This window comes from Arachis stenosperma, chromosome 10, assembly GCF_014773155.1.
Source record: "Arachis stenosperma cultivar V10309 chromosome 10, arast.V10309.gnm1.PFL2, whole genome shotgun sequence".
Classification (NCBI taxonomy): Eukaryota; Viridiplantae; Streptophyta; class Magnoliopsida; order Fabales; family Fabaceae; genus Arachis; species Arachis stenosperma.
This window is the reverse complement of record NC_080386.1, coordinates 133,002,923-133,026,193: the sequence shown is the minus strand read 5'-3', so window position 1 is coordinate 133,026,193 and position 23,271 is coordinate 133,002,923. Positions and strand designations below refer to the sequence as shown.

The window sequence follows — 23,271 nt, the reverse complement described above, 5'->3', positions numbered from 1 at the left end:
TCATCGAGTATACTTTTCACACATGATCAATTTAACATTGTGCATTATTTTTAGAGTATTAAAAAAAATTAGTTCCTAAGAAATAAATAGATAAATTATAACAATATTACTTGTATATTAAAAATTATTTATCTATATAAAATATAAAGTGGAAACTCAGGTGCAGTTGACTTTACGTGAAGTTGATACCTGAGAGTCGTTAGATGATTTGACTGATTTGACTAAATTTTCATCTAACAGCTCTCAGATATCAACTTCACGTGAAGTGACTTCACCTGGGTTTTCACCAAAATATAAATTAAAATGAGTTAAATAATATATGTATTTATATATAGATATACAATACTTAAATCGGCCAATTTTGAGTATACAAATAGTATTTTTAGATATTTTTTTTGAAAAGATTAAAGATAAATTTTCATTTTTTAAAATGCTAGCAACTAATTTATTTTATCATAAAACGAATTTTTTTATTATAAAAAATAAATAATTAATTAATTTTAAAATTAATGTATTTGCAAATTGTTACATGACCAATTGAGGGGAGTAGAAATGGCTCCATTAAAACGCAGGTTGAAGGTGCGTTTCATTTGCAAGAGCTTAACCCCTGAATTAAACCCCAGTTGGCGCACAACACAAGACGCAGCCAAATAGAGAGTCAGTTCCCTCCAATCTCCATTCACCAAAAACAATGAAAGCCTTCACTTCAACACTCAGATCCATGAGAAGAACCCTACACTCACCACAACCGCCATCAATAACCGTCTTCCATCGCTTCTTCTCCGCGCAACCGCACGCCGAAATCGAAACTGAAACCGATTCCAACTCGGCCTTCGACAGTTCCCACTTCGACCTCCCACAGCAGAAGACAGAGCATGAGAGTGGGCCCACGTGGGACCACAAGTACAGGACACGTGCCGACCAGTTGGTGTTCGGCGGAGAAGGCCCCAAGGGCAAGCTTAAGCTCAAGGAAGAGGACGAGAGGCGGCGCAGGGTTCTCGCGAAGGTTCTGCTCGAGGCGGCTGTCGATGGAAGAAGAGACGATGAGGAAGAAGATTCCAAGGGTTTGGGAGTGGTGAAGGAAGAGGACCAGAAATCGTTATCGGTTGGAATCATTGGTGCCCCCAATGCCGGCAAGTCTGCACTCACTAATTATATGGTTCGTTTTCTATTTTTTTTAAACCTTTTTCGTAATTCTTTGTATTTGTTGAATTCAAATTAGTTGGAAATTAGGGTGAATAAAAAGAGTATAGGTCAATCTATGGATTTATGTGGCTGGTTACTGAAGACTAATTTTAAGAGATACATGTAGATTTTACGGGTCATGTTTAGGGATTTCATTTCTCATGACTAGGGAGTAATATGCTCTAATAAGTTGTATTCTTACCAAAGAAGTTTGAGAGTTTTCTCAGAAAATCATTATGATGTGAAGGAGTTGGTTAGTTTTATCAGTCAAGGAGTTGGTTAGTTAATTGAAGTCCAGTTCATTTTTTGGCACATATAGTGTGATACTGTGATATATCGATATATATTGATAGTATTGTATACAGCCAGTATTTGTTTTGGTAACGGGGATGTGGTTGGCTGAAATAAAATGCATAGCACGTGGACTTGAGCTGTTTGGAGGTGCATAAAGGGACAAGCATGCCTGTTTATGATTATTGAGATGTCTTTTCAAACTTACAATCTTTCTTTTATTTGAAGATGTGCTTATCAATTTCTGCGATTCTATGCTATGACTGAATTACTCTAGCAAAGGAGAGAGTCTGAGTCGGTAATTTTGTTAATTACCCTAGTCTGGTTTGATTACACTATTCAAATTTCAATTTACGTCGCTAAAGCAATGTTGCAAACCATTGGTTATCATTTGCCTTTAGTTAAGCTTATGTTGCCATATTAGTATAGTAAGTAGCCCATTTACTGGGTTTGAACTGCTAGTCTAGTTTTTTCAAAAAGTAGTTGTTGATACATATTGGATTGTTTTAGAATTGCTTCTAGCATCTTCCATTGTCAGCAATCTCAGCAAAAGATTTCTGAATGTGTTGTATTGTTTTGCTCATTTATTGTAGGTTGGGACAAAGGTTGCAGCTGTGTCACGGAAGACAAACACAACAACTCATGAAGTTGTCGGAGTGTTGACAAAAGGGGATACCCAAATTGTGAGTAGCTTACCTGATTAGTTTCTGCTTGGATGTTGTGAAAGGGATAAGTGAGGTTACTATCCAGCATGTTGCATGAAGGGATGGGTTATTATACTCTAGAACATATATATATTTTGATGAGTTTCATTTCTTAATGCATTTTTTCTTTTTATCGGGTACTCATAGTCATATCATATTTTATTTGCAGTGCTTTTTTGATACACCAGGGCTTATGTTAAATTGCAGTGGATATCCTTATAGGGATGTCAAGGTTCGGGTGGAAAGTGCATGGAGTTCAGTCAATCTCTATGAAGTTCTCATAGTTATTTTTGATGTTCACAGACATATTACCAGGTAATAACTCTTACCATTTTATTGATGTTGGAGGATGTCAGGCTGTGTGCCCTAATTAATACACAATTAGAGATAAGATATAGCCTTGAATCTCAGAAAGTTATGATATTAATAGTATCTTGTCTTGTTATTATATTAATATATCCTGTAGTTAGTCTTAGCCATAGATTCACTATATATATTTTTATCTTCATATAAATGAACCAGGAAGTCTATCATCAGTTTCTATTATGAACCAAGCAAACCCACAAAATACTCTATATATAGTTCCACATGGGATATACGGCTCTTCCAATCTCAACCCTGGAAGTCTTCTATACATTGTTGCTTTATTGAACTAACAATACAAATGCAATCTGCTTTCATATTTATGCCTCTTCACATTTTTCTCATTAGGTTCACGTTCTAAAGTGCATATTTTGTTTTGTTACTTTTGTTGTCGAAGACTTCATCCCTTTCCTTTTGATATTCTATCAATGCAGGCCTGATACAAGAGTAGTAAAATTAATTAAGCGTATGGGAGCTCGAATGGTTCCAAATCAAAGGCGTGTTTTGTGTATGAACAAGATTGATTTAGTAGAGAAAAAGAAAGACTTGTTGAAGGTTGTGGAAGAATTTAAAGATCTTCCTGGATATGAGAGGTACAGATTTTTGTATAAAGACTAGAGGAGATGTTGGGTTTTAGTATCATAGTAGCGTTTCTACATTTTATGCAAATTGACTTTCGTCCTCAAGCTAGCGTCTAATTTCACTTCTCTATTATTTAGGCATTTTATGATATCCGGACTGAAGGGGGCTGGAGTAAAAGATTTAACTCAATACCTGATGGAGCAGGCATGTATTTTTCTCTACATCTGCTATATATTAAGTTGTTAACCATATCAAATGATTTCCTTCGTTCCATTTTTGGAAATTAATTTTGGAGTATGAAAGGCAAGATTGCTGCACTTGGATAAAATTTTGTTAATTTTATTGCTGCACTCTATATATTTTTCTTCTGAAAACACTTTTAGAATTTCTAGTGATCTCTCTTTGATATGACGCATCAAAACCTTACTGAGTTTTTAATTGTTTCCTTTGCTTAGGCAGTTGAACGACCCTGGGATGAAGATCCTTTCACCATGAGTGAGGAAGTTATGAAGATGATAGCTTTAGAAGTTGTGCGTGAAAGATTATTGGACCATGTACATCAGGTAATTATTGGATTCCTATATATGTGTTTTGCTGCCTCTGGAGTCTGGAGCAAAACAACCTTTTTTTCTTTGTGGGTGGGTTCAGAACATTTAAAATTTGTAGCTGGCCTCTTTCCTCACAAAAGTTTGGTGAGGCCGGAGTAAAAAAAGATGACCCATTCGGACCATGATATTTAACGCATAGAAGTTTTCCTAGGTCCATCTGCTGGCTGGTCTGTAGCTCCATTCCTTTATGCTTATTAAACATTAGTGCCATAACATGGACCCAATACATAAAATAACAGTTAAAAAAAACCCTCAAACTAATCTCATATTCTAAAGACTAAAGTAGTAAAGTACCATATAGAGTCAGGTAGTGTTGTTAGAATCTTAGATATTGATTAAAACCTTCTCTCAATGATAGGAAATTCCGTACGATATTGAACATCATTTGATTGACTGGAAAGAGTTACGAGATGGTTCTCTCAGGATCGAGCAACACTTCATTACTAACAAACTAAGCCAACGCAAGATTCTCGTGGGGAAGAATGGCTCAAAGATTGGGTAAATTCTTTTGTCACCCTTTCTTTCATGTAACTTTACAAATTTCAATATTATCAATTTACAAGTTTCTTATTGTAGAACCACTAAATGTAGTGATTCTAGTTCAATCAAAGCATATGGGCATATGGCAAAAACTGGTTCCCAATTTAATCTCTGCTTTCAGGCACCTATTCTCCTTGTGCAAATGCATGCTCGAAATTTGTTTCTCCTCCCTGCTTCTTCCTTGTTGAATTTCCATTAAAAATTTGAGCATCATTAAAAGCTGCAAACTTCTTTTTAGATGCTTATTCATGTTTCTTTGATACAGGAGAATAGGAATTGAGGCCAATGAAGAGCTAAGGTCCATTTTCAAAAAGCAGGTGCATCTAATTCTCCAGGTTAAGCTTAAATAATGAACCAGACATAAATAGATTTGATGTTGAAACTCTGCCTTAACTGCCACATCATTCTATGCCGCTTGTAAAATGCGGAAGGAGTTGCCTTACCCTGACTTTCGAAGTACAGAGCTTACAAAACCATTGCCATGGAGAAACAGGATGAGAAATTGAGAAGCAAAATGGTGATCATGCACAAACTGTGTATGACATTATATACGGCTGCCAATTCATTATTATGTTTGTAGTGCTCATGAGTCAGGAATTTAAAAAGAAAGGTCCATCTTTCATCGTTTATTGTATACATGTTTCATCTCAAAAATACAACTAGGGTATTTGGTCTAGTTGTACTGTGGCCTTTGGGTACCCTCCAATGCCCCTTTTATTTACCCTATCCACTTTGTGAGACAGCACTGTTTTATTGTATAATAATGATTTGTACAGAAATTTTGATGATAATTTTTTGGTTGTCCATGTCATATTTCCCTCTGTAGTTCTTGATAAGGGAAATCGCAGTTTGTTTATATGAGAAAATCCAATCTAACCAAATTATAAATTTAATTTTGGTTTTCGATTTGAAATTTACAAATATAAAATATACTACGTTATAATAATGTAGAAAATGAACCCAAATTCTAATGCACTCTTAGTATTGTAACAATTATATTCTCATTCAGTCATTCACCTCTTTACATTAAACCCCACCTTAAAAAATAGTTCAGTGATAACAAGTTAAGAACTATGCTGCGGTGCGTCATTCTGCTTGATTCTCCTTGCATGCAGAAGACGGGCCGGGCCCAGGCAAAACGTTGTAGCAGTTACGAGCAAGGTTGATACAGTCGAGCCAGTGGAGTATCTCAGCATTGGGATCCCTCTCAACCACAACATCGGAAACCGTGAGCTGCACCTTCCCGTTGTAGCACCCGATCCTGCCCCTCGCCCTCGCCACCACCCCAACCCTAACCTCGGCGGCAAACCTGGCGGACGAATCTGCAATGAGGCGGAGGTCGTCGGGGCGGCGGCGGCGAGCAAGGTAGGGTGAAGTCATGTGGTTGAGCCAGAGGATGCAGGGGACGGAGGCGGTGCCGTCGTCGATGAGAAAGCGGAGGAACTTATGTGGCTTGTGGTCACGGAATGTAACAGTCCCAAGTGTCTCTGCACGAGAGAGAGGGATGCCTCTGCGGGAGAACGTAGGTTCCGAAACCGAAGAAGAAGAAGAAGAAGAAGAAGGGGTTTGGGTGAGAGAGAGAAGATCGAATGCGAGGAGCTTCACGTAGCTGTTGTACACTGGGTTTTGCATTTTCTGATATTTTTTTTCTCTTGTTTTTTTTGGGAGGGTGGCTTGTTGACTACGCTTGAAATTTTAATACTTTTGCAACCTATCCAATTTGTTGTTTCTATTTCCATTTTTAACCTTGGGTATTACACTGTTTTACTACGCAATGATTTGTTAGAAAGACAATAAAAATTAATTAATAAAAAAATTGTACATCCAAAGTTTTAAAAAAGTGTATATATATTCACAATCTATCTTGTTTTTCATAACTATTATTAAATGAATATACTTTAAAATTAGAACGTTTTTCTCATGTCTATTAATCTTAACATATTGCATGAGAATTTAAAATAATCTTAGTATCATCCTTGTTATGACGAGGGTGTCTATTTACTAATTGAGCTATTTGATTACCAATTGAAGTCATCACCACCAAAATCACCACCATCGTTGCAACTTTAATAGCTGTTCCCTTTCTTATCTTCACTCCCCAAATTGAATTCTTATTTTTCTTACCTGTTTGTTTTTCCAGTGATTCGGGCTTTTTAGGCAGTACTATTGAAAGAACGTCACCAGAAAAATTTGCGCGAATTTCAGTCACATCACAATCTTTAGAAAGCTTGAATTCCTTCCTAAAACATTCTAATTTATAGTTTGATGCACTCAATGATCTTTCTCCAAATATTGTTAGGATCCCTCTCTTTGTTTTGACGTTAAGTTCCTCCCTTTTAAAACCTGTAAAGTTGATAGATTTTTTAAAATCTTCAAGGTATTAATACAAAAATAAGAGGTCATTAATTTCTTGCTAATCATCACCTTTGCGCAAAAACTAACTAAATAAATAAAATGTACAAGCAAGAAATAATATAATATACTACCGTTGAGATCAATCTGAAGAATCTGATCAAAATCTTCATCTAACTGCATGCCATTAGCTCTTGCCTCTTTGGCTTCCATGTCTTGGTTATTAGTAGCTTCTCCTTATGGAAATGAATGAATGAATGAAATTAAAGGACAAGTGTTTAAATCACTTTCTTCAAAGGAATCCTTTTGCTTCACTTTGCTAACCATCTTGATTCCTTTATTGTTATTAGTTATTACTTCTTCAAATCATTTCCTTGATTCCTTTTCATTTCCTTGACTTTATTTTCAGAGGGAAAAAAAAAATAAAGAATTCGGCTAATTTTTTTTATATGAAAAAAATATTAGTATTTTTGTTAAAAATTAGATTATTTGGTAGGTAGATTTTGCAGGTGGAGAATCAATATAGCGAATGCGTGTTAGACACATATCATCATTCTGGACGTAAAGTGTGTGTTGAGCACCTTTTTTCACCCCTACAATACCGTAAGGGAGATGTTTCTATAAAGAAGCATAAAACGTCTACGCTTAGGTACTACATTAATGAACCGATTATTTTTTAATTTTTTAATAAATTAGAATAAAACTGATTTTTTATAACAATAACAATAAACTTAATTTTTTTTAGGAATCTAATTGTATTTTTAAATTTTTAGAGATTTAAATGTTTGCAAAACAAAAAGTCAGAGATATATTTGTCTTTTTATAAAAAAATTTTAAGATATTCGATTTAGATTGTGTAATTCTATCGGATCAAATCGGGTCTAATAATTATAATACAGACAATTGGGTTTATCATTGTTGCTATAATAAACCGATTTTGTTCTAATTTATTAAAAAATAAATTATTAATCGGTTTAATAAAGATGTTCAATAATAATATGACACATATAAACATCTTAACAAAAAAAAGACATTTTTAATGTCTTTATTAAAATAATCTCTCTACTGTAATACATTTCAAATACCAATATTCAACCAAAATACTATTTCTATCCCTATATTAAAAATCATTTCTGAAAAACTCTTGGTATTTCTTAATTATGAAAAATCTATTCTTCCTGCAAGCCACGTGTTCCTGATCATAGCACCCATGAGCTCTTTTCTCTAATATCAGCCGTCCGATTTAGACAAAACAAAATTCCTTTGCCCTGAAACCGTTAATTTCCTCTCTCTCTCTCTCTCTCTCTCTCTCTCTCTCTCTCTCTCTCTCTCTCTCTCTCTCCATGTGCTGTTCGTTGCTGTGTGAGTAGCAGTACTGAGTAGTGCGTTTCTGTTTTGAAAGTTTTACCACTCACTCATTCACTCATAAAACGCTCTCTCTTCTTTTCACCATTCTTTCCATTTTTGTTTCATGACGGTTCGAATTCTCTCTCACTCCTCATAGCAATCGTAATGCAGGTCACTATCTTTTTTATTAACGCTTTTCATTTTCTTCATCCTTTCATCTTCTTTAAATTTCTGTTTTTAGTTAAAACAGCTTCAACTTCCCAGGTTCAGCTCAAATTTATGCAGAATGAACTTTTTTTTTTAATAATCGGTTTTTTTTTTTAAATCTTCCATTGTTCACAGTTCAATACCTTTTCGGTTTTTCCCCTTTGTTTTTGTTGATACTTTGATCCAAGAGAGCTGTTTCCGTACACTGTTCTATTTGTTGCACATGATGGATTAGAAATCCCTAACATTCTGATATTGTTCTTAAGAACGTGATTGATTTCTGTGTATTTTCGTTTTTCAGGAAATGAAGAAGTTGAAGAGTTCTCTGAATGGTGACATCATGTTTGACATTCTGTCCAGGCTTCAAGTGAAGCCATTGCTGGGAATGAAGCGCGTTTCACGAGGTTGGCGCGCCATGATTTCCAGCTTCCCGTTCATCAAATCGCAAATGGAAAAGACAGGATTGTCCCTAACCGGTTTCATTTTCCAAGAGAAGTTCCAATGGTGCAGTGATGACATTAAGACAGTTAGTCACATCGCTCTTGATTCACAATCTTCCAAGAAAGTTCTTCACAACGTCTTCGATTTCCTTCCAGAATACGTTGTAATCTTGGCCTCCTGCGACGGACTCGTGTGCTGCCGAAGCTGTTTCCCCTGCTCAGATCCATCTGTTTATCTCTGCAACCCTTCCAATAAGGAATGGATTAGAATCCAGTGGCCGTGGCATAAGCTAAAGCCTAGCAGGAATGAAAGCATAGGAATAGCATTCGATTTCGAAAGCGATTCGAGGAAAGAATGCAATGAAATCTTTGTGAAATTCAAGCTTGTGAAGCTTCAGTTCTGCTTAGATGAGTATGAGGATGAGGATGAGGATGATGACGAGGAATGGTACATTGAATTTCATGTGTACTCATCAGAAACAAAAGAATGGAAGGTATCCTCTGAAGTTTGCCATTGTGATCACAATTTGATCAAGAACAAAGGTGTGCATATAGGTGGTGTTCTGCACTGGCTTACAGATGGTGATCAAGTGCTGAGTTTTGATGTTGAGAAGGAGCTAGCATTGTTGATTTCTGTTCCGGTGCCGGCTTTCGAGTTCAGCACTGTGCCTGAAGCTTGCATTGGAGATCACAATGGAAAGCTTCACTATGTTCTGGTTTCTGAAATAGGCCTTCATGTTTGGTACCTTGAAGATTACTATGAGTTTAAGTGGACACTCAAGCATTTTAAGGATTTGGATGAGATTGAAAGGGAATATCCTCAATTCTTCTTAAATTTGAAGAATCATGTTTCGCAGAGAGTGAGCATGGAGAGTAGCCCATGGATGAACCCTCTTGGATTTAAGGATGGGGTGTTGTTGCTGAAGGTGTGTGCAACTCTATACCTATATGACATTGAGAATAATAAGATCTCTCTTGCTTGCTATGTTCAGGATCTTAGCTCAAAATCAATGCATGATCCTACAGTGTTTCCTCATTGCTTGAGCTTGTTCCCACTAAAACTTGCATAGAAGGTGTCTTTTTTTCTTCTCTCTAGGGATGAAATTGGTACATGGTTACTTCATCATTTACTTTTTTTTTTGCTTCAGGTTTATAATATGACTAGTTGACTGAGTTGAAAGTGAGAAAGTTTTGGCTAAACAGAACATACTACTGTTTTGGGTTATACAAATCAGATTGTGTTTAGTTTTATTTTATTTATGTACAGTCTTTATAACATCTTTGTCTTTGTGAATTGTGATGTGTGTTTTATGCGTTTTAACATTGTTTGTTTTAATTGATCACGGTTAGTAGCAAAACTAAAGATACATGACAGGAATATAGGAAATTTGGTATCGTTAACATCATTTATTCAAGCATGATCTTTTTTAGCATAATGCAAAATCAGATTTGGTGCTCATAGATTAGAATATTGGTACCATGTCTGAAATGAAAATAATACCACTTTGTGATAATAATAATAATTAAATAGAAAGAGTTACTAATTGATGGTTACTACTTACTTTTCATTTACTTGTGTGATTATTCAATGAAAAAAGATTTTTTAAAGTGACAATGCTAGTAAAGTAGTAAAGTGATGTTTTAATCATTTTTAAATTTGTAATATTTATTATTTGTGAGTCTTACTATTTTAATCTAAGGATGATTAATGGTATCCTTATTCAATTTTAAACAAGGGTGGTTCTACTGATTTCCAAGTGTTCCTTTTGCTTATTAGGTTCAAGACGTGAAATTTTCATACTTGAATTAATTAGATAGCAATTTTTTTTTTTTTTATTTTTTTGGTCATGGAGTGTTATACATATTACATAGCATAAAATCAATGAATGAAACGGGGCAAATATTGTTGCTTTCATCACATGGATTGGGCTTGACCCGACTACCCGGTTAGTTCTTCGGCCCAAAAAAGCCATATTTGCAATAGAACTTGAGAATTGGGCCATAGATTTCTAAATTTATTTGTACTAAACAAACCAAAGAATAAGAAATTTCAAAAAAACAATATAATAATCCTCTAATTGGGCCATAGCCCAGCCAAGTCCAGTCCAGCAAGCCATTAGGGTTTAGAACAACACTTAAAAGGGAAAAGTCGAGCTTGAAGTTATACTTCTCGAAGTTGAAGAAACCCTATTGTGAGAGAGTGAGAGAGACAGAGAGCGCGCGCTGCAGCAGCAACCATGGTGCACGTCTCGTTTTATCGCAATTGTGAGCTTCTCTTTTCTCTCTGATCCGTTTCAATTAATCAAATTTTGTCTTGTTTTGTTCTCTAACAATGAATGAATGAAACTTAGATGGGAAGACGTTCAAGAAGCCTCGTCGTCCGTACGAGAAGGAGAGGCTGGACGCGGAGCTGAAGCTGGTGGGAGAGTACGGACTCAGATGCAAGAGGGAGTTGTGGAGGGTTCAGTACGCACTCAGCAGGATCCGCAACAACGCCAGAACTCTCCTTACTCTCGACGAGAAGAATCCTCGCCGGATCTTCGAAGGTGAGGCACTCCTCCGAAGGATGTTCCGTTACGGCCTCCTCGACGAGACTCAGAACAAGCTCGATTACGTCCTCGCTCTCACCGTCGAGAACTTCCTCGAGCGCCGCCTCCAGACACTCGTCTTCAAGTCCGGCATGGCCAAGTCCATCCACCACGCCAGGGTCCTCATCCGCCAGCGCCACATTAGGTCTTCCTTTCTTCCTTTTCACTTCTTTCCGAAATTTAGGGTTTTAAATTCCTAATTTTCTATCACTCACTGTTTGTTCGTTTGTGCTTATTGTCAAATTAAGAATCTGATTTTCCAAACATTCAAATAGCTCAAAATTATAGTCTGATCTCTTCATAGGATTCTAGCTTGATAAAATTATTTTACGTCAGATTAACCTCTCAGTAGAATTGATCTTAGATATATAATTAGGATCATCATAATTATAGAGTGGTTTAGTCGAAGATGTTAAAAGAATTCACTCGAAATCTCACCAGAATGCCTTATTAATTTAAAAACATTTTGAAACTATTATTTAATTATATGATTATAAAAGATCTGTTCAATTTAAATTAGGCAGATAAGTTTATTTAGTGTATGATAGACGGTAAATGTATTGCTGCAAAATTGAATCTAGAGCAATATATTTAGATGATAGGGAACTTGATGTGATTGGGTCATTGTAGAGAAACTTCGTTGTGCCTTTGATGAATAGTTTTTACAATGTTCGTGTTGTTTCTGGTTGGCAGGGTTGGAAGGCAGGTGGTGAACATCCCATCATTCATGGTTAGGGTTGATTCCCAGAAACACATTGACTTCTCGCTCACAAGTCCGCTCGGTGGTGGCCGTCCTGGAAGAGTGAAGCGAAGGAACCAGAGGGCTGCTGCCAAGAAGGCTTCTGGTGGAGATGGTGATGAGGAAGATGAAGATTAAACTATATGGATATATCTCTTCTCCTACTTAGAACTTTTTCAAGCATTTCATTTTCTGTTTCTCTCTAGACTTGTTAGTTTTCTGCCATGATTAACTCTTATAATTTTGCAACCTATGTTTTTGTTTGAGGAAAAGCTTTGCTAAAAAACGTTCGGACATTTTTTGTTTAAAATTGTTCTTATTTATACAAAATTTTGCGCCAAATATCTCTCCTGTGTTCTTGTTTAAAACATTTGTGCAACTCAAAACTTTTTAATGTGTTTTTTTTCTTTACTGCAAATTAGATTGCAAATTGATGCGCTTAAGTTTATAGAATGGAAGCAAACAACCTAACATAGACATTTTGCAAACATAATGATATAAGCTTGTGTTAACATGGCCTCAAATCATCAATTCTACTAATTATGTAACAATAAATAATAACAGTGGGTTAAATTGTTACAGCTTGAGACATTCGGAACACTAAATTGTTATGATTTAATTATTCAATAAAGAAAATGCTTTAAGAATTAAGATACATCTTTCAAAGATTATATTAAAGTTTTGCTCATTATTTTATTGTAAAATAACACTTGACTCATACGAAAAAGAAAGCATACACAGAAACAAAGACTCGTACAATAAGAGAGCATAATGCACTTACACTTTGGTAAAACAAAATCATATTTTATTTGCTGCATTGAAAATCATGTCCTTAGCAGTTTCAAAACATGAAAGGAGGTGGTGTTCATCTATGCATCCTTTATCCACTCCAAATCCAATGCGTAAGTTCCCCATGTAACTTAATATTGTCACCGTCAGGCTCTGCATAAGTTTTTTTTGAAACAATATCGTTTACCATGTTAGTATTTATAATACTACAACAACAACGTTGTTTTGTCCTACTAGGTGGAGTCGGCTACATGAATCAAATGACGTCATTGAACTCTGTCATGTATCATATTAGTATTTACAATACGTACTAAAAGAGATATTATATTTTAATACTCACGTCTTTGAAAAATCTGCATATCATTTTTATCTTTCACAAATCTTTTATTTTATTTATCTATTTTTATTCAAGATGAAGAGAGTAGAGAGGTACACGCACAGTAGGTGGACCAATTGCTGTAAAATAAAATCCTTTGATGGGATGATTAGCAAAAGCCACTTGTTCCACAGGTCCAACCACATGTGAGATGATAGCACTTGAATTTGCCACTGTCTTGTACACATGTTTTGCTGCAGCCTGAATTTATTCAATCACATTAAACAACTACAAATGTTGCTTATCATTCTCATGCCAATTATGGAGTGTAATTCTTCTATTATAAAATATGATAATATAGTGTAAGCCTATTAGAAAGAAAGAGTGTGAAGAAATGAGGAAAAGAAAACATTGGAGAGTTTATTACTTATTTGTATATACAATATTTAAAAAATGTATAATTTCTATAAGGAAATCAAAATTAATATTCAACTGCTGAAATTGAGCTACAACAAACCTCTGTGCCTTGAATTTTATCCAGCATCCCCAAAATGACACCGCTGAGAGGAAGGGCCAAAGAATATCTGAGCCCAATAATGATTTTGTGGGCCTCCAAAACAAAGTCAAGTGGGTTGGATGTATTGGCATCGCTTAATTTGGGTATTGGAAGGTGGAGGAAATGAAATCGATTCCCCCATGAGGATTCTGAATTACTTTGAAGCATCTCCTCCACTGATTTGTAAGCTCTAATTTTTCTTGCATTAAGCATCACTATTGCTGTTGTTTGTGTTTTTCTTGATTCATAACTCTTTGCTTCCATGTATAATCTTATTCCCAGGAAGATCATGCCCACTAGGGTATCATTTGTGGTCTGCATCATTAACAATATAAAGAGTTATATTTATATATTTGGAACATATAAGTGTTTGCAAATCACAATTTTTCTTCAGGGAAAAAAAAAACACTTACCACTTTGAGCTTATTTTTGACCACTTTAAAGCTATCCAAAGAGAGAGTAACATTTGAGATAGCAAAACCATGTTTGAATTCCTTATTCTCTGTCCTTATTGGTGATTCATCATCAACAATGAAATTTGAACCTCTTAATATATTCCATCCAAAATCAGATGCACTTTTAAACATTGAAAAGATGGATTGAGGTAATCTCTTAATAGATGATGTTGTTGCATAGCTTGAAGGAAAGGTTATGGGAATTGAAGGATCATCAACTCTTTTCACACATGAAAGCAATGACCCCATTAGGGTGTAGCCATCTCCTAAGGAATGGTGTAACTTAACTACCGATGTACCCGCAGCATTGTTTTTTCTTGTTGGATACTTAATTAGATGCACTTCCCAAAGTGGTTTATCTTCTGCTAACTTTTCACCAGCAATTTTTGACATGTATTCATCAAATTCCTTATCATAGAATTTCACACCCTTCTTTGCAAATATTGGAATCTTCATGTGTTCCTTTAGATTCACATCAACTTGTTTCCATTGCTTCTTTCCTTTTTTGTCTTCAATCTGAAAAATTTGTTACTCCATAAAAAATAGAGTAAATAATTAAATTCATTCTTAAAAATTATTCGTTCTCTAAATTAATTTTCGAAAGATCTTTTTAATTAAATTCATCTTTCAAAGATTTTAAATTAATCGCGTTAGTTCTTCTATCATTTTTTTTCACAACGCTAAAATTTGTTAATGTGACATGTTAAGTGATACTACAAAACACATATAAGAGTCTTAATTAACTATTAACCTGATAAGTTTATGAAATTAGATTAAATCAAAATCTAATTAAGGGAAAAACTTGAGGTATTGAATTTTCTCAATTTGGGATTTATTTAATCTAATTTCATAAATTTATTATGTTAGCCGCCAATTAGGACTATTAGGTATGCATTGTGGTCTCACTTAATGTCTCACATCAACAAATTTTGACACTATTAGCAACAGAGGTGATGGAAGGACTAAAATGACTAACTTAAAATCTTTAAAAGACAAATTTGATTAAAAAGATCTTTCATGAATTAATTTAAAAAATGAATAATCTTTCAAAAACTAATTTAACCGTTTACTCATTAAAAATACTACTTCTATACCACGAACAGAAAATTTAATTTTCACATATAATTGTTAAATTTAATTTTCATGCAACATTAGTATAAAACTCAAAGTAACTTAATTCCATATGCTCTATTTAAAAATTTATATAAATATATAAATTTAATTAAATAATAATGTATCAAAATTAAAATTATAATTATTTATAAAAAAAATTTAGACAAGAATAGTTTCAATGTTTTCAGAAATTAATAATTATCCAATTATGTTGTATTTAATTTAATAAAATATAAATAAAAAAAGAGAAAAAAATTATAATTATCTTAAGAGTGTAAAAAAAATCAACTACCCATATAAAATATATATTATAAATAAATTAAATATCATATTTATATTTATATAAAAATATATAATAATTAATTTAATAACTAAATTTAGTATACACGTAATAATTTTGAGAAAAACTAGAATCAATAATTATTAAATCAAAAATATTATTTATACATTAAAATCAGCCACTAAAATTAGCCATTAATATATTTGTGTATAACTACATGTATGATTTAATTTATTTTCAATGTGTATTTATATTTGAAAACCACTTAAATAAATATATTAAAAATGTCTTTTTTTTTAAAGACGTTTACATATGTCATGTTATTATTGGACATCTTTATTAAACCGGTTAATAATTTAGTTTTTAATAAATCAGAATAAAATCAGTTTATTTTAGCAACAATAATAAACCCAATTGTCTGTATTATAATTATTAGACCCGATTTAATCCGATTGAATTACACAATCTAAACAGAATATCTTTAAATTTTTTGATAAAAAGACAAATATATTCACAACTTCTTGTTTTGCGAACATTTAAATCCCTAAAAATTTAAAAATACAATTAAATTTCTAAAAAAATTAGATTTATTGTTATTGTTATAAAAAATCAGTTTTATTCTAATTTGTTAAGAAATTAAAAAATAATCAGTTCATTAATACGTCCAATAATAATGCGACACGTAAGTGTCTTTACAAAAAGACGTTTTACGCATCTTTACGAGAACATCTCCTTTATATTTAGCATATATATTTAAGATTTTGATGTACACATAATATATCTCTTATTAAATATATAATGATATAGAGCCGTCTTTCTAATAACAAGTGAAGAAATCTTATTTAATTTATGAACTAAAATTGAGGTTAGATTTTACCATGATAGAAGAGAAACGTTTGTTTAGAGGAACAAACACGTCTCCAAGCACTTGCATGACCTTTGATTCTTCAATTGGAATCTCTGACTCAAAAACCACCATTATAAATACGTTCAAGGCAGAGGTGTTGAGGTAACTCGACATTGGACTCACCGCCATTGGAGCATCTTTCTCAAACTCACTCATATTTTTATGTTTTTTTCAATATAAACTGTTTTGAAGATAAGGAAGACACAGACCTGCATTTATATAGACAAGGTTAGTTAGTTACTTTTCTCATCCAGGTAAAATGGTAAATACCTCAATTTCTTAATTTGTTTTTATTTTATCTCTAATATTTCAATAGTTACTGAATGTTTTATTTTTTAATTTCACTCTTGCAAAAACTGTTAATTGTCATTATTGTTCTTAAATTTTTGGAAAAGAGCATAATAAAAAGATAATATTATATGTGCAATTGTTGTATTAAAATTGTTACATGATATTAGAATTATCCTATTTATATGAATATTACCAACTAATTTTATAAATATCTATCTATTACTTATTAACTATTACTAACTCAACTCCCAACTACTAACTACTCTAATAATATTTTAATAATTATCATTATTATCTAAATCCATTTTAGATAAATTTAGCGATTTTTTAAGTCTAAATTTTAATTTTTTTAATTTGTTAAAACAAATATATTTAAAATAACAATAAATGTAATGAATTTTCAATGCTTCTAAATTTTAGTATCTCTGTTTTAATAAATTATTGAAATGATTTATAAATATATATTAAAAGTTTAGCTATGAGTATAATTTATGGTATAGGTAATTGAAAAAGCCAAGATTTATTAATTATTATCCTGTTCCATTAGAATATTAGATCTAGTCATCTCGTCCATAAAAGAGAAAAAGACAAAAAACAAAAAAAACAAACCATTAATTAACAATAGTACAGTCACCCATTTTTCTAACTTTGTTGTTTATTATGTATCACTTCTTGAATTTTTACTTCATTCTTTATTTTAATTATTAGTTAAAGTTATAAATTTTCAATTTTTCTAAATTTCAATATCTCTGTTTTAATAATTTTTTTGAAGTAATTCATCCATGTATATTTTTCTCTATTTTTAAAGTTCTACTATAGTATAATTTAAGAAAGGTAAGATTTATTACCTTGCCCACTAGATCTAGTCCATAAAAGAGAAAAAACAAAAACAGCACCAAAAAACCAATAACTAACTTTGTTGTTATTTAACATCAGTACAACTACCTCATTTATCTAACTTTGGTGTTTATTGTATATCACTCCTTAGTTGTTAGTTGTTAGTTCATTCCAGTAGGTTCTAAGTGTTAGCTTTGTGTAGAGCTGTTAAAATGGACCAAATATATCGAGCCAGTCAGTTTATTCATTTAAATTGGCAAAATTTATTTTTAAAATTAAGTTTGTTTAAATTTCGAGTTAAATGGGCTAAGCCTCCAGAAATAAAAAAATTTACGGGTTATACAAGCTAGTCCGCGTATTAAATGAGAGGTCTGTTTATTTTTTGCAAAACTATAGGGACCAAGAGTAATCAAACCATAAAATTACAAATTCAATTTATTGTACAATTTCGAATATGTTTGACAAACGCGTTAAGAAGGAAGAAGCACGTTTAAGATTCTTGAAAGCTTCAATTTTTAGTTTGGCATTTTTTTTTCATAAACGCAGAAGTGATTTTGTTACTAAAACCATATTTACAAGAAGCAACTATTTCTAGCTTCTACGTTTTCTTAACAGGTGTTAGTCATGAATACTAAACATTTATTTATCTTTTACCAACCTTATTTTTTATGCATGTTATTATATTATTTATATAATTCTTGTTATTTGTATTTATATGAGCTTATGAGCTCGATTTTTTATTATTTATTATTAATTTTTTGTCAATGGTTTGTTTGACATTTTACACTTTTATAATTATGATTTTTATGTATTATGTTTGTTATTATTTTTTTATAATATGATTCATTGATTCTATTAGGTAAAGTAAATTAAACAAAAAATTAAACCTAAATAATAATAATAATAATAAAAAATTATAGCATACTAAAAATATTAAAAATATACTATATAAAAAATATCATCAAAAATTTTTTAATTTATTTCAATCACTACAAAGTAAATTTTAATTTTTTATTATTTTTAATATTCTCTTTTATAATTGTAATTTTCGTATATTCTGTTTTAGTGAAATTTTTTTATAATATAGATTATGATTCTATTAAAAAAGATAAATTAAATAAAAAATTAATCATAGATAATAATAAAATCATAAACGTTAAATTTCAATAATATTAAGAATAAGATTATTAAGAATAATAGAATAAAAGTACGATCTAAAAAAATACTAAATTAACATTCTCAAAATAATATTTAAAAAATGTAAAAATAAATATATTTTGTCTACTTTTATATGTTATTTTTATTTTAGTAAATAAATTTTAATTTTATTATAAAATTAATTAATAAGATTTATTCAAATATCTAAATTAAAATGATAGGATCATATAAAAAAATTATTTAAGTTGATGTCTATTTTAATAATTTTCTATCTAGAGATAATTTTGAATAATATAAGTCAAATAACATTTATTTTATTATAATCCATTTTGATATGAAAATTGCCAAACATAAATTACTTTAACACAAATTTATTTTTTATCAAAATCAAATTTGCAAAATCACTTTTATGCAAATTTTCATTGAGAAACTGTAATCCAAACATACACAAAGTATTGTGAAATGAATTTCACTTTTTTCATTCTCTCGTCGAAAAATAAATCGTAAATAAAACAATTATAATTTAAGAACGGGGAATTAAGTAAACTTATTTTATATTAGATCACAATAATTCTTTCAGAAAAGAAAACGAAAAAATAAAAACCTTGAAAAGTAAAGTCGTTTCAGTTCCCACTTCCCACATATATGCCAACCTTTCAGGTATTATAATGGTCATTCTCACACAATTGATGCAAGTGTCTCATGAAAATTTTAATTAGCCAAGTCAAAAAGCACTTCAAATTCTTATTTTTATTTTATTTTATTTCTAAGTCAATGTTCTTACTTGATTTAAACCAATTATTCTCTTTTTTCAAATATGAAAGTCAATTATGCGAAAATAACCTAACATAACTAACATTCTCTCTTTTTTTTAATTGTTCATAATGTTTTTTAATTTAATAAATTAAAAATTAATTTATTGTAAATTTAAATTTTATTTAAAAATTTACCTCTTAAGTTGAATATTGCCGGCCCAAATTTTGCTTTAAAAAATCCATCACTATCATTTAATGAGAATGTGAACACATTACTCATTAGGGTAAGCTAAAAACCAATTATACCTAATGCACAATTTCGGTAAAGTACCATAACATCATATGTATGTTTCAATTTTTTAGTAAATTAAATATGGAATATCATCATATGTCATAGTCTACAATACTAAAATTGGTAAAATACCATAATATCATCTGATTGTGCCACCCTCTCTCCCATCTCTTAATTATTTCAACCAACTAAAATACAAAATTATTTTGACTTTTCCTAAATCCTAACACTTTTTAATAAAAACAAAAGAAAATTTTGACTAAAGCCACAAATACTTCTTTTTTCTTAAGTTAAAAAATTATGGTTAAGGTATAAGTGTATTATTAATTTTTGAAGTTATTAAGTTTATATTGTAGTTTGTTTTATTTTCAAGATTTGTTAAAATATTTAATTTAATTCTGATTTACTTATTAGTATTTTTAAAAATTTTAAATTTAAATTAAATATGATTTAATATAATGAGATTAAATTTAATTTTAAATTAGTTATTATATCTTTAAAATTTTAATATTTAAATCAAATATAATTCAATCCAATAAGATTAAATATAATTTAAATTAGTTATTTTATCTTTAGAAGAGTTAAATTAAATTATCTTATCTTATCTTTAGAATAGTTAAATTAAGTTATCTTATCTTTTAGTTAATTTTTTATTAACCTATTTAAACACCTTTAGTTCAGTTGTTTTATGTACGTTTTCTTAGTGTGAAAAAGTGTTCTTATTGTGAAAAAGTGGGGTGAGTGATTTGCCGCTTGTTACATAAAGAAAATCGAAAGATTCAACACTAAGATAATTCTGTGTGCAAATCTCTTTCAATTTTCATCCCTTTGATTTATGTTGGCAAGAACAGATTTTTTAAAGGTATAGTCTTTTTTGTGTCATTTTTTTTCTTATTTTCTTTCCAACCCTTTTATTAAAACTTTAATGCTTTAAATTTATTAAACCTCCTAAACTTTCAATAACTTCTTTATCATATCTCCTATAAAATCTCATACACTTGGAATAAAATTGTTTCTAATACAAAAAACTTACATCTTAAACTGAAAAATAAAAAGTTCCCTCCAAAATCCATAAATATTAAACACACTATCATGATTTCATTCCTCAATTCCACTACCAAATATATTGTTGTTAACTCTTCCTCTCTGCTTCTTATATTTATATACAAAAAACTTGAATTTGATCCCAACTATTAACACAGGTGTTGAATTCATTGAAGATGTTGCGATTTCTTGTTCGTTGGTGGATTTGTGTATTTGTGCTGTTAAATTCAGGAGCTGCTAATGGTCAATATTATCGAACTGTTGGAGACAAAATTCTTCCATACAACAAAATTATTGTGGATTCTTTGGGACATGGAAACTTCTTTACAATTCAATCTGCCATTGATTCAATCCCTTCCAACAATAAGTATTGGATTTTAATCAATGTGAAGGCTGGTATTTACAGGTAATAAATTCAATATTCAACTCTAAATGTACTTTGAATGCAATTTCCGGCTTTCCATATATGAACATTTATTGCCTTCATTCAGCAGGTTGCAAAATAAGAAAAGTGTCTCATTTTTAATTTATGCTTTCATATTGCCTTGTCTCATTTTTAGTAATTGAATTTAAGTATTCTGTTGGGTTGAATTTGTGAATTGTGAGACTTTTTTATTGTTGTCATGGATTAAGGTAAAAAAAATGGTTTAATACATCATACATACTACAATTAAGCACTTCCATTTGAGACGATAATAGGCGGCAGAAAAAGGCATACCTTTGTGAAGAATAGATGTTGTAGCTTGCCTTGCATCTTCGAAAAACTTTCCAGCAGAATAGTCTGATAAATAATAATTAGAAAAAATATAAGATGAACTAATATGCAGTGATCATAATCATAATGAAATTTACTACTTAATTCACTATTTACTATTATTTTGAGTTGTGGCATGTAACTCTTTTATTTAATTTGACTTAAGAAATTTGGTGTTACAGGGAGAAAGTGACGATTCCAATTGATAAACCATACATAATATTGAAGGGAAGTGGAAAGATGAAAACGTGGGTTGAATGGGATGACCATAATACAACTGCTCAGAGCCCCACCTTCCAATCCAATGCTGATAATATCGTCGTCAAATCCATCTCTTTTAGGGTAATTAATCATAATTAATTAATCAATTAATCAATTAATTATTATATTATTTTCTGCTTATTTTAATTAATCCATCTATTTTTTTAACAGAATACATACAACAATCCTATAAATACGAACCCTAGGGTTCCTGCAGTAGCTGCAATGATAAGCGGAGATAAATCTTATTTTTATAGAGTTGGATTCTTTGGCTTGCAAGATACTTTGTGGGATAATTATGGAAAACATTATTATAAACTTTGTACTATTCAAGGGGCGGTTGATTTTATCTTCGGTGCTGGCCAATCATTATTTGAGGTAATTGAATTTCATTAAAATATAAAAGGTGCATGCTATCGTATTTATTATTATCATTAAAATAACAATTTTTTAGTAGGAAGAGCATCTTTAATACTTAATTTTAGTTTAATTTTATTTTAAGTCTTATAAATGCTACATAAATATTTATAGAATTATATATCATAAAAATTAATTTGATATATATATGAATCTAATTTTAATAATATTTTTTAAATAATATTAAAATTGTTTAGCAACAGTAACATAAAAATGGATTGAATGAGAATTGATGATTAATTAAATGTATTATTGTGTTGGTAATGACAGAGGTGTGGCATAAATGTGATTGGAAGGGTATTAAAAGAAGGTTTTATAGGATATATAACAGCACAAGGAAGAGAAAATCCAAAAGATTCAAATGGATTTGTGTTCAAAAATTGTAATGTCTTTGGAGATGGTTCTACTTTTTTGGGAAGACCTTGGAGACCTTACGCCAGCGTTCTTTTCTATAATACAAGTATGGCCAACATTATTCAACCCGCTGGTTGGGATCCATGGGATTCCTCTCAATATGAGTAAGACTCTATTACTATACTAATCATCTTATTAACAACATTATTAATTCATGTTAAATACAAAGCAAAAATATTAATGTGACTTAGTTCATAATATTTTAAGAATTATAGTTATGTATTAAATATTATGTAAATATATGATTTTGATTGGACCATTATATAAAATATATATTTTTTTTGTAGGGATAATATTATGTTTGCAGAGTATGACAATTTTGGACCAGGTTCTGATACCTCCAACCGAGTAAATTGGATTACAAAATTGGATTTAGAGACGGTTAATACGATGACAAATATAACTTTCATTGACTCTGAAGGATGGATTCAGAAGAGCCAACGATTTTAAAAAAAACATTATCAATAATTTCAACACCAGTTTAGATAGAATATAACTCTTTATTATTTTATTCTTTAATTAGATTATAAAAAAATTAAAATTAAAAATACTTTGTTATTGAAAATTATCTTTTTTATCTTTATTTTTTTATATTTTTTATCTTTATATTTTAATTATTAAATATATCATTATATAGAGCCGTCGTTCTAATAACAATGCCCTTGTTAATAAATGCACTTAAATAA

At 30.9% G+C, this 23,271-nt stretch overlaps 7 protein-coding genes across 7 annotated transcripts; 4 read left to right on the top strand and 3 right to left on the bottom strand.

Moving 5' to 3' along the window:
• The first annotated feature begins 561 nt into the window (after positions 1-561).
• LOC130954609 (GTP-binding protein ERG) lies at positions 562-5,131 on the top strand. Its single transcript, XM_057881366.1, has 8 exons — positions 562-1,159; positions 2,070-2,159; positions 2,350-2,495; positions 2,978-3,136; positions 3,263-3,333; positions 3,585-3,688; positions 4,092-4,231; positions 4,539-5,131. Exons 1-8 carry the CDS (start codon positions 692-694, stop codon positions 4,621-4,623), a joined length of 1,263 nt encoding a protein of 420 aa, XP_057737349.1. The 5' UTR covers positions 562-691; the 3' UTR covers positions 4,624-5,131.
• Positions 5,132-5,211: 80 nt separating this feature from the next.
• On the bottom strand, positions 5,212-5,916 carry LOC130954610 (CST complex subunit STN1). The gene has a single exon (XM_057881367.1). It carries the CDS (start codon positions 5,903-5,905, stop codon positions 5,360-5,362), a length of 546 nt encoding a protein of 181 aa, XP_057737350.1. The 5' UTR covers positions 5,906-5,916; the 3' UTR covers positions 5,212-5,359.
• A 290-nt stretch (positions 5,917-6,206) lies between these two features.
• Positions 6,207-6,838, bottom strand: LOC130957805 (uncharacterized). Its single transcript, XM_057884650.1, has 2 exons — positions 6,760-6,838; positions 6,207-6,616 (listed from the first exon to the last, which is right to left on the bottom strand). The coding sequence occupies exons 1-2, from the start codon at positions 6,836-6,838 to the stop codon at positions 6,207-6,209; spliced, it is 489 nt and encodes a 162-aa protein (XP_057740633.1).
• A 1,299-nt stretch (positions 6,839-8,137) lies between these two features.
• Positions 8,138-9,689, top strand: LOC130957804 (putative F-box protein At3g23950). Its single transcript, XM_057884649.1, has 2 exons — positions 8,138-8,143; positions 8,481-9,689. Exons 1-2 carry the CDS (start codon positions 8,138-8,140, stop codon positions 9,687-9,689), a joined length of 1,215 nt encoding a protein of 404 aa, XP_057740632.1.
• Positions 9,690-10,841: 1,152 nt separating this feature from the next.
• On the top strand, positions 10,842-12,290 carry LOC130956396 (40S ribosomal protein S9-2). The gene is made up of 3 exons (XM_057883437.1): positions 10,842-10,884; positions 10,971-11,352; positions 11,901-12,290. The coding sequence occupies exons 1-3, from the start codon at positions 10,857-10,859 to the stop codon at positions 12,082-12,084; spliced, it is 594 nt and encodes a 197-aa protein (XP_057739420.1). The 5' UTR covers positions 10,842-10,856; the 3' UTR covers positions 12,085-12,290.
• A 219-nt stretch (positions 12,291-12,509) lies between these two features.
• On the bottom strand, positions 12,510-16,396 carry LOC130956395 (wax ester synthase/diacylglycerol acyltransferase 4-like). The gene is made up of 5 exons (XM_057883436.1): positions 16,333-16,396; positions 14,021-14,578; positions 13,569-13,922; positions 13,169-13,312; positions 12,510-12,888 (listed from the first exon to the last, which is right to left on the bottom strand). The coding sequence occupies exons 1-5, from the start codon at positions 16,387-16,389 to the stop codon at positions 12,745-12,747; spliced, it is 1,257 nt and encodes a 418-aa protein (XP_057739419.1). The 5' UTR covers positions 16,390-16,396; the 3' UTR covers positions 12,510-12,744.
• A 4,358-nt stretch (positions 16,397-20,754) lies between these two features.
• LOC130954216 (probable pectinesterase 55) lies at positions 20,755-23,065 on the top strand. The gene is made up of 5 exons (XM_057880944.1): positions 20,755-21,145; positions 21,676-21,835; positions 21,926-22,132; positions 22,442-22,689; positions 22,873-23,065. The coding sequence occupies exons 1-5, from the start codon at positions 20,916-20,918 to the stop codon at positions 23,033-23,035; spliced, it is 1,008 nt and encodes a 335-aa protein (XP_057736927.1). The 5' UTR covers positions 20,755-20,915; the 3' UTR covers positions 23,036-23,065.
• Positions 23,066-23,271: the final 206 nt, after the last annotated feature.

Coding starts and splice junctions, on each gene's coding strand:
- LOC130954609 (XM_057881366.1), top strand. CDS start 692: ATGAAAGCCTTCACTTCAACACTCAGATCCATGAGAAGAACCCTACAC. Junction 3,334..3,584: donor ATACCTGATGGAGCAGGCAT/GTATTTTTCTCT, acceptor TTGCTTAGGCAG/TTGAACGACCCTGGGATGAA. Junction 3,689..4,091: donor TATTGGACCATGTACATCAG/GTAATTATTGGA, acceptor TCTCAATGATAG/GAAATTCCGTACGATATTGA.
- LOC130956395 (XM_057883436.1), bottom strand. CDS start 16,389: ATGCAAGTGCTTGGAGACGTGTTTGTTCCTCTAAACAAACGTTTCTCT. Junction 14,579..16,332: donor AACGTTTCTCTTCTATCATG/GTAAAATCTAAC, acceptor CAAATTTTTCAG/ATTGAAGACAAAAAAGGAAA. Junction 13,313..13,568: donor ATAAAATTCAAGGCACAGAG/GTTTGTTGTAGC, acceptor GAATAAATTCAG/GCTGCAGCAAAACATGTGTA.
- LOC130957805 (XM_057884650.1), bottom strand. CDS start 6,838: ATGGAAGCCAAAGAGGCAAGAGCTAATGGCATGCAGTTAGATGAAGAT. Junction 6,617..6,759: donor TCTTCAGATTGATCTCAACG/GTAGTATATTAT, acceptor TCAACTTTACAG/GTTTTAAAAGGGAGGAACTT.
- LOC130956396 (XM_057883437.1), top strand. CDS start 10,857: ATGGTGCACGTCTCGTTTTATCGCAATT. Junction 10,885..10,970: donor CGTCTCGTTTTATCGCAATT/GTGAGCTTCTCT, acceptor AATGAAACTTAG/ATGGGAAGACGTTCAAGAAG. Junction 11,353..11,900: donor ATCCGCCAGCGCCACATTAG/GTCTTCCTTTCT, acceptor TCTGGTTGGCAG/GGTTGGAAGGCAGGTGGTGA.
- LOC130954216 (XM_057880944.1), top strand. CDS start 20,916: ATGTTGCGATTTCTTGTTCGTTGGTGGATTTGTGTATTTGTGCTGTTA. Junction 22,133..22,441: donor CTGGCCAATCATTATTTGAG/GTAATTGAATTT, acceptor TGGTAATGACAG/AGGTGTGGCATAAATGTGAT. Junction 22,690..22,872: donor TGGGATTCCTCTCAATATGA/GTAAGACTCTAT, acceptor TTTTTTTTGTAG/GGATAATATTATGTTTGCAG.
- LOC130954610 (XM_057881367.1), bottom strand. CDS start 5,905: ATGCAAAACCCAGTGTACAACAGCTACGTGAAGCTCCTCGCATTCGAT.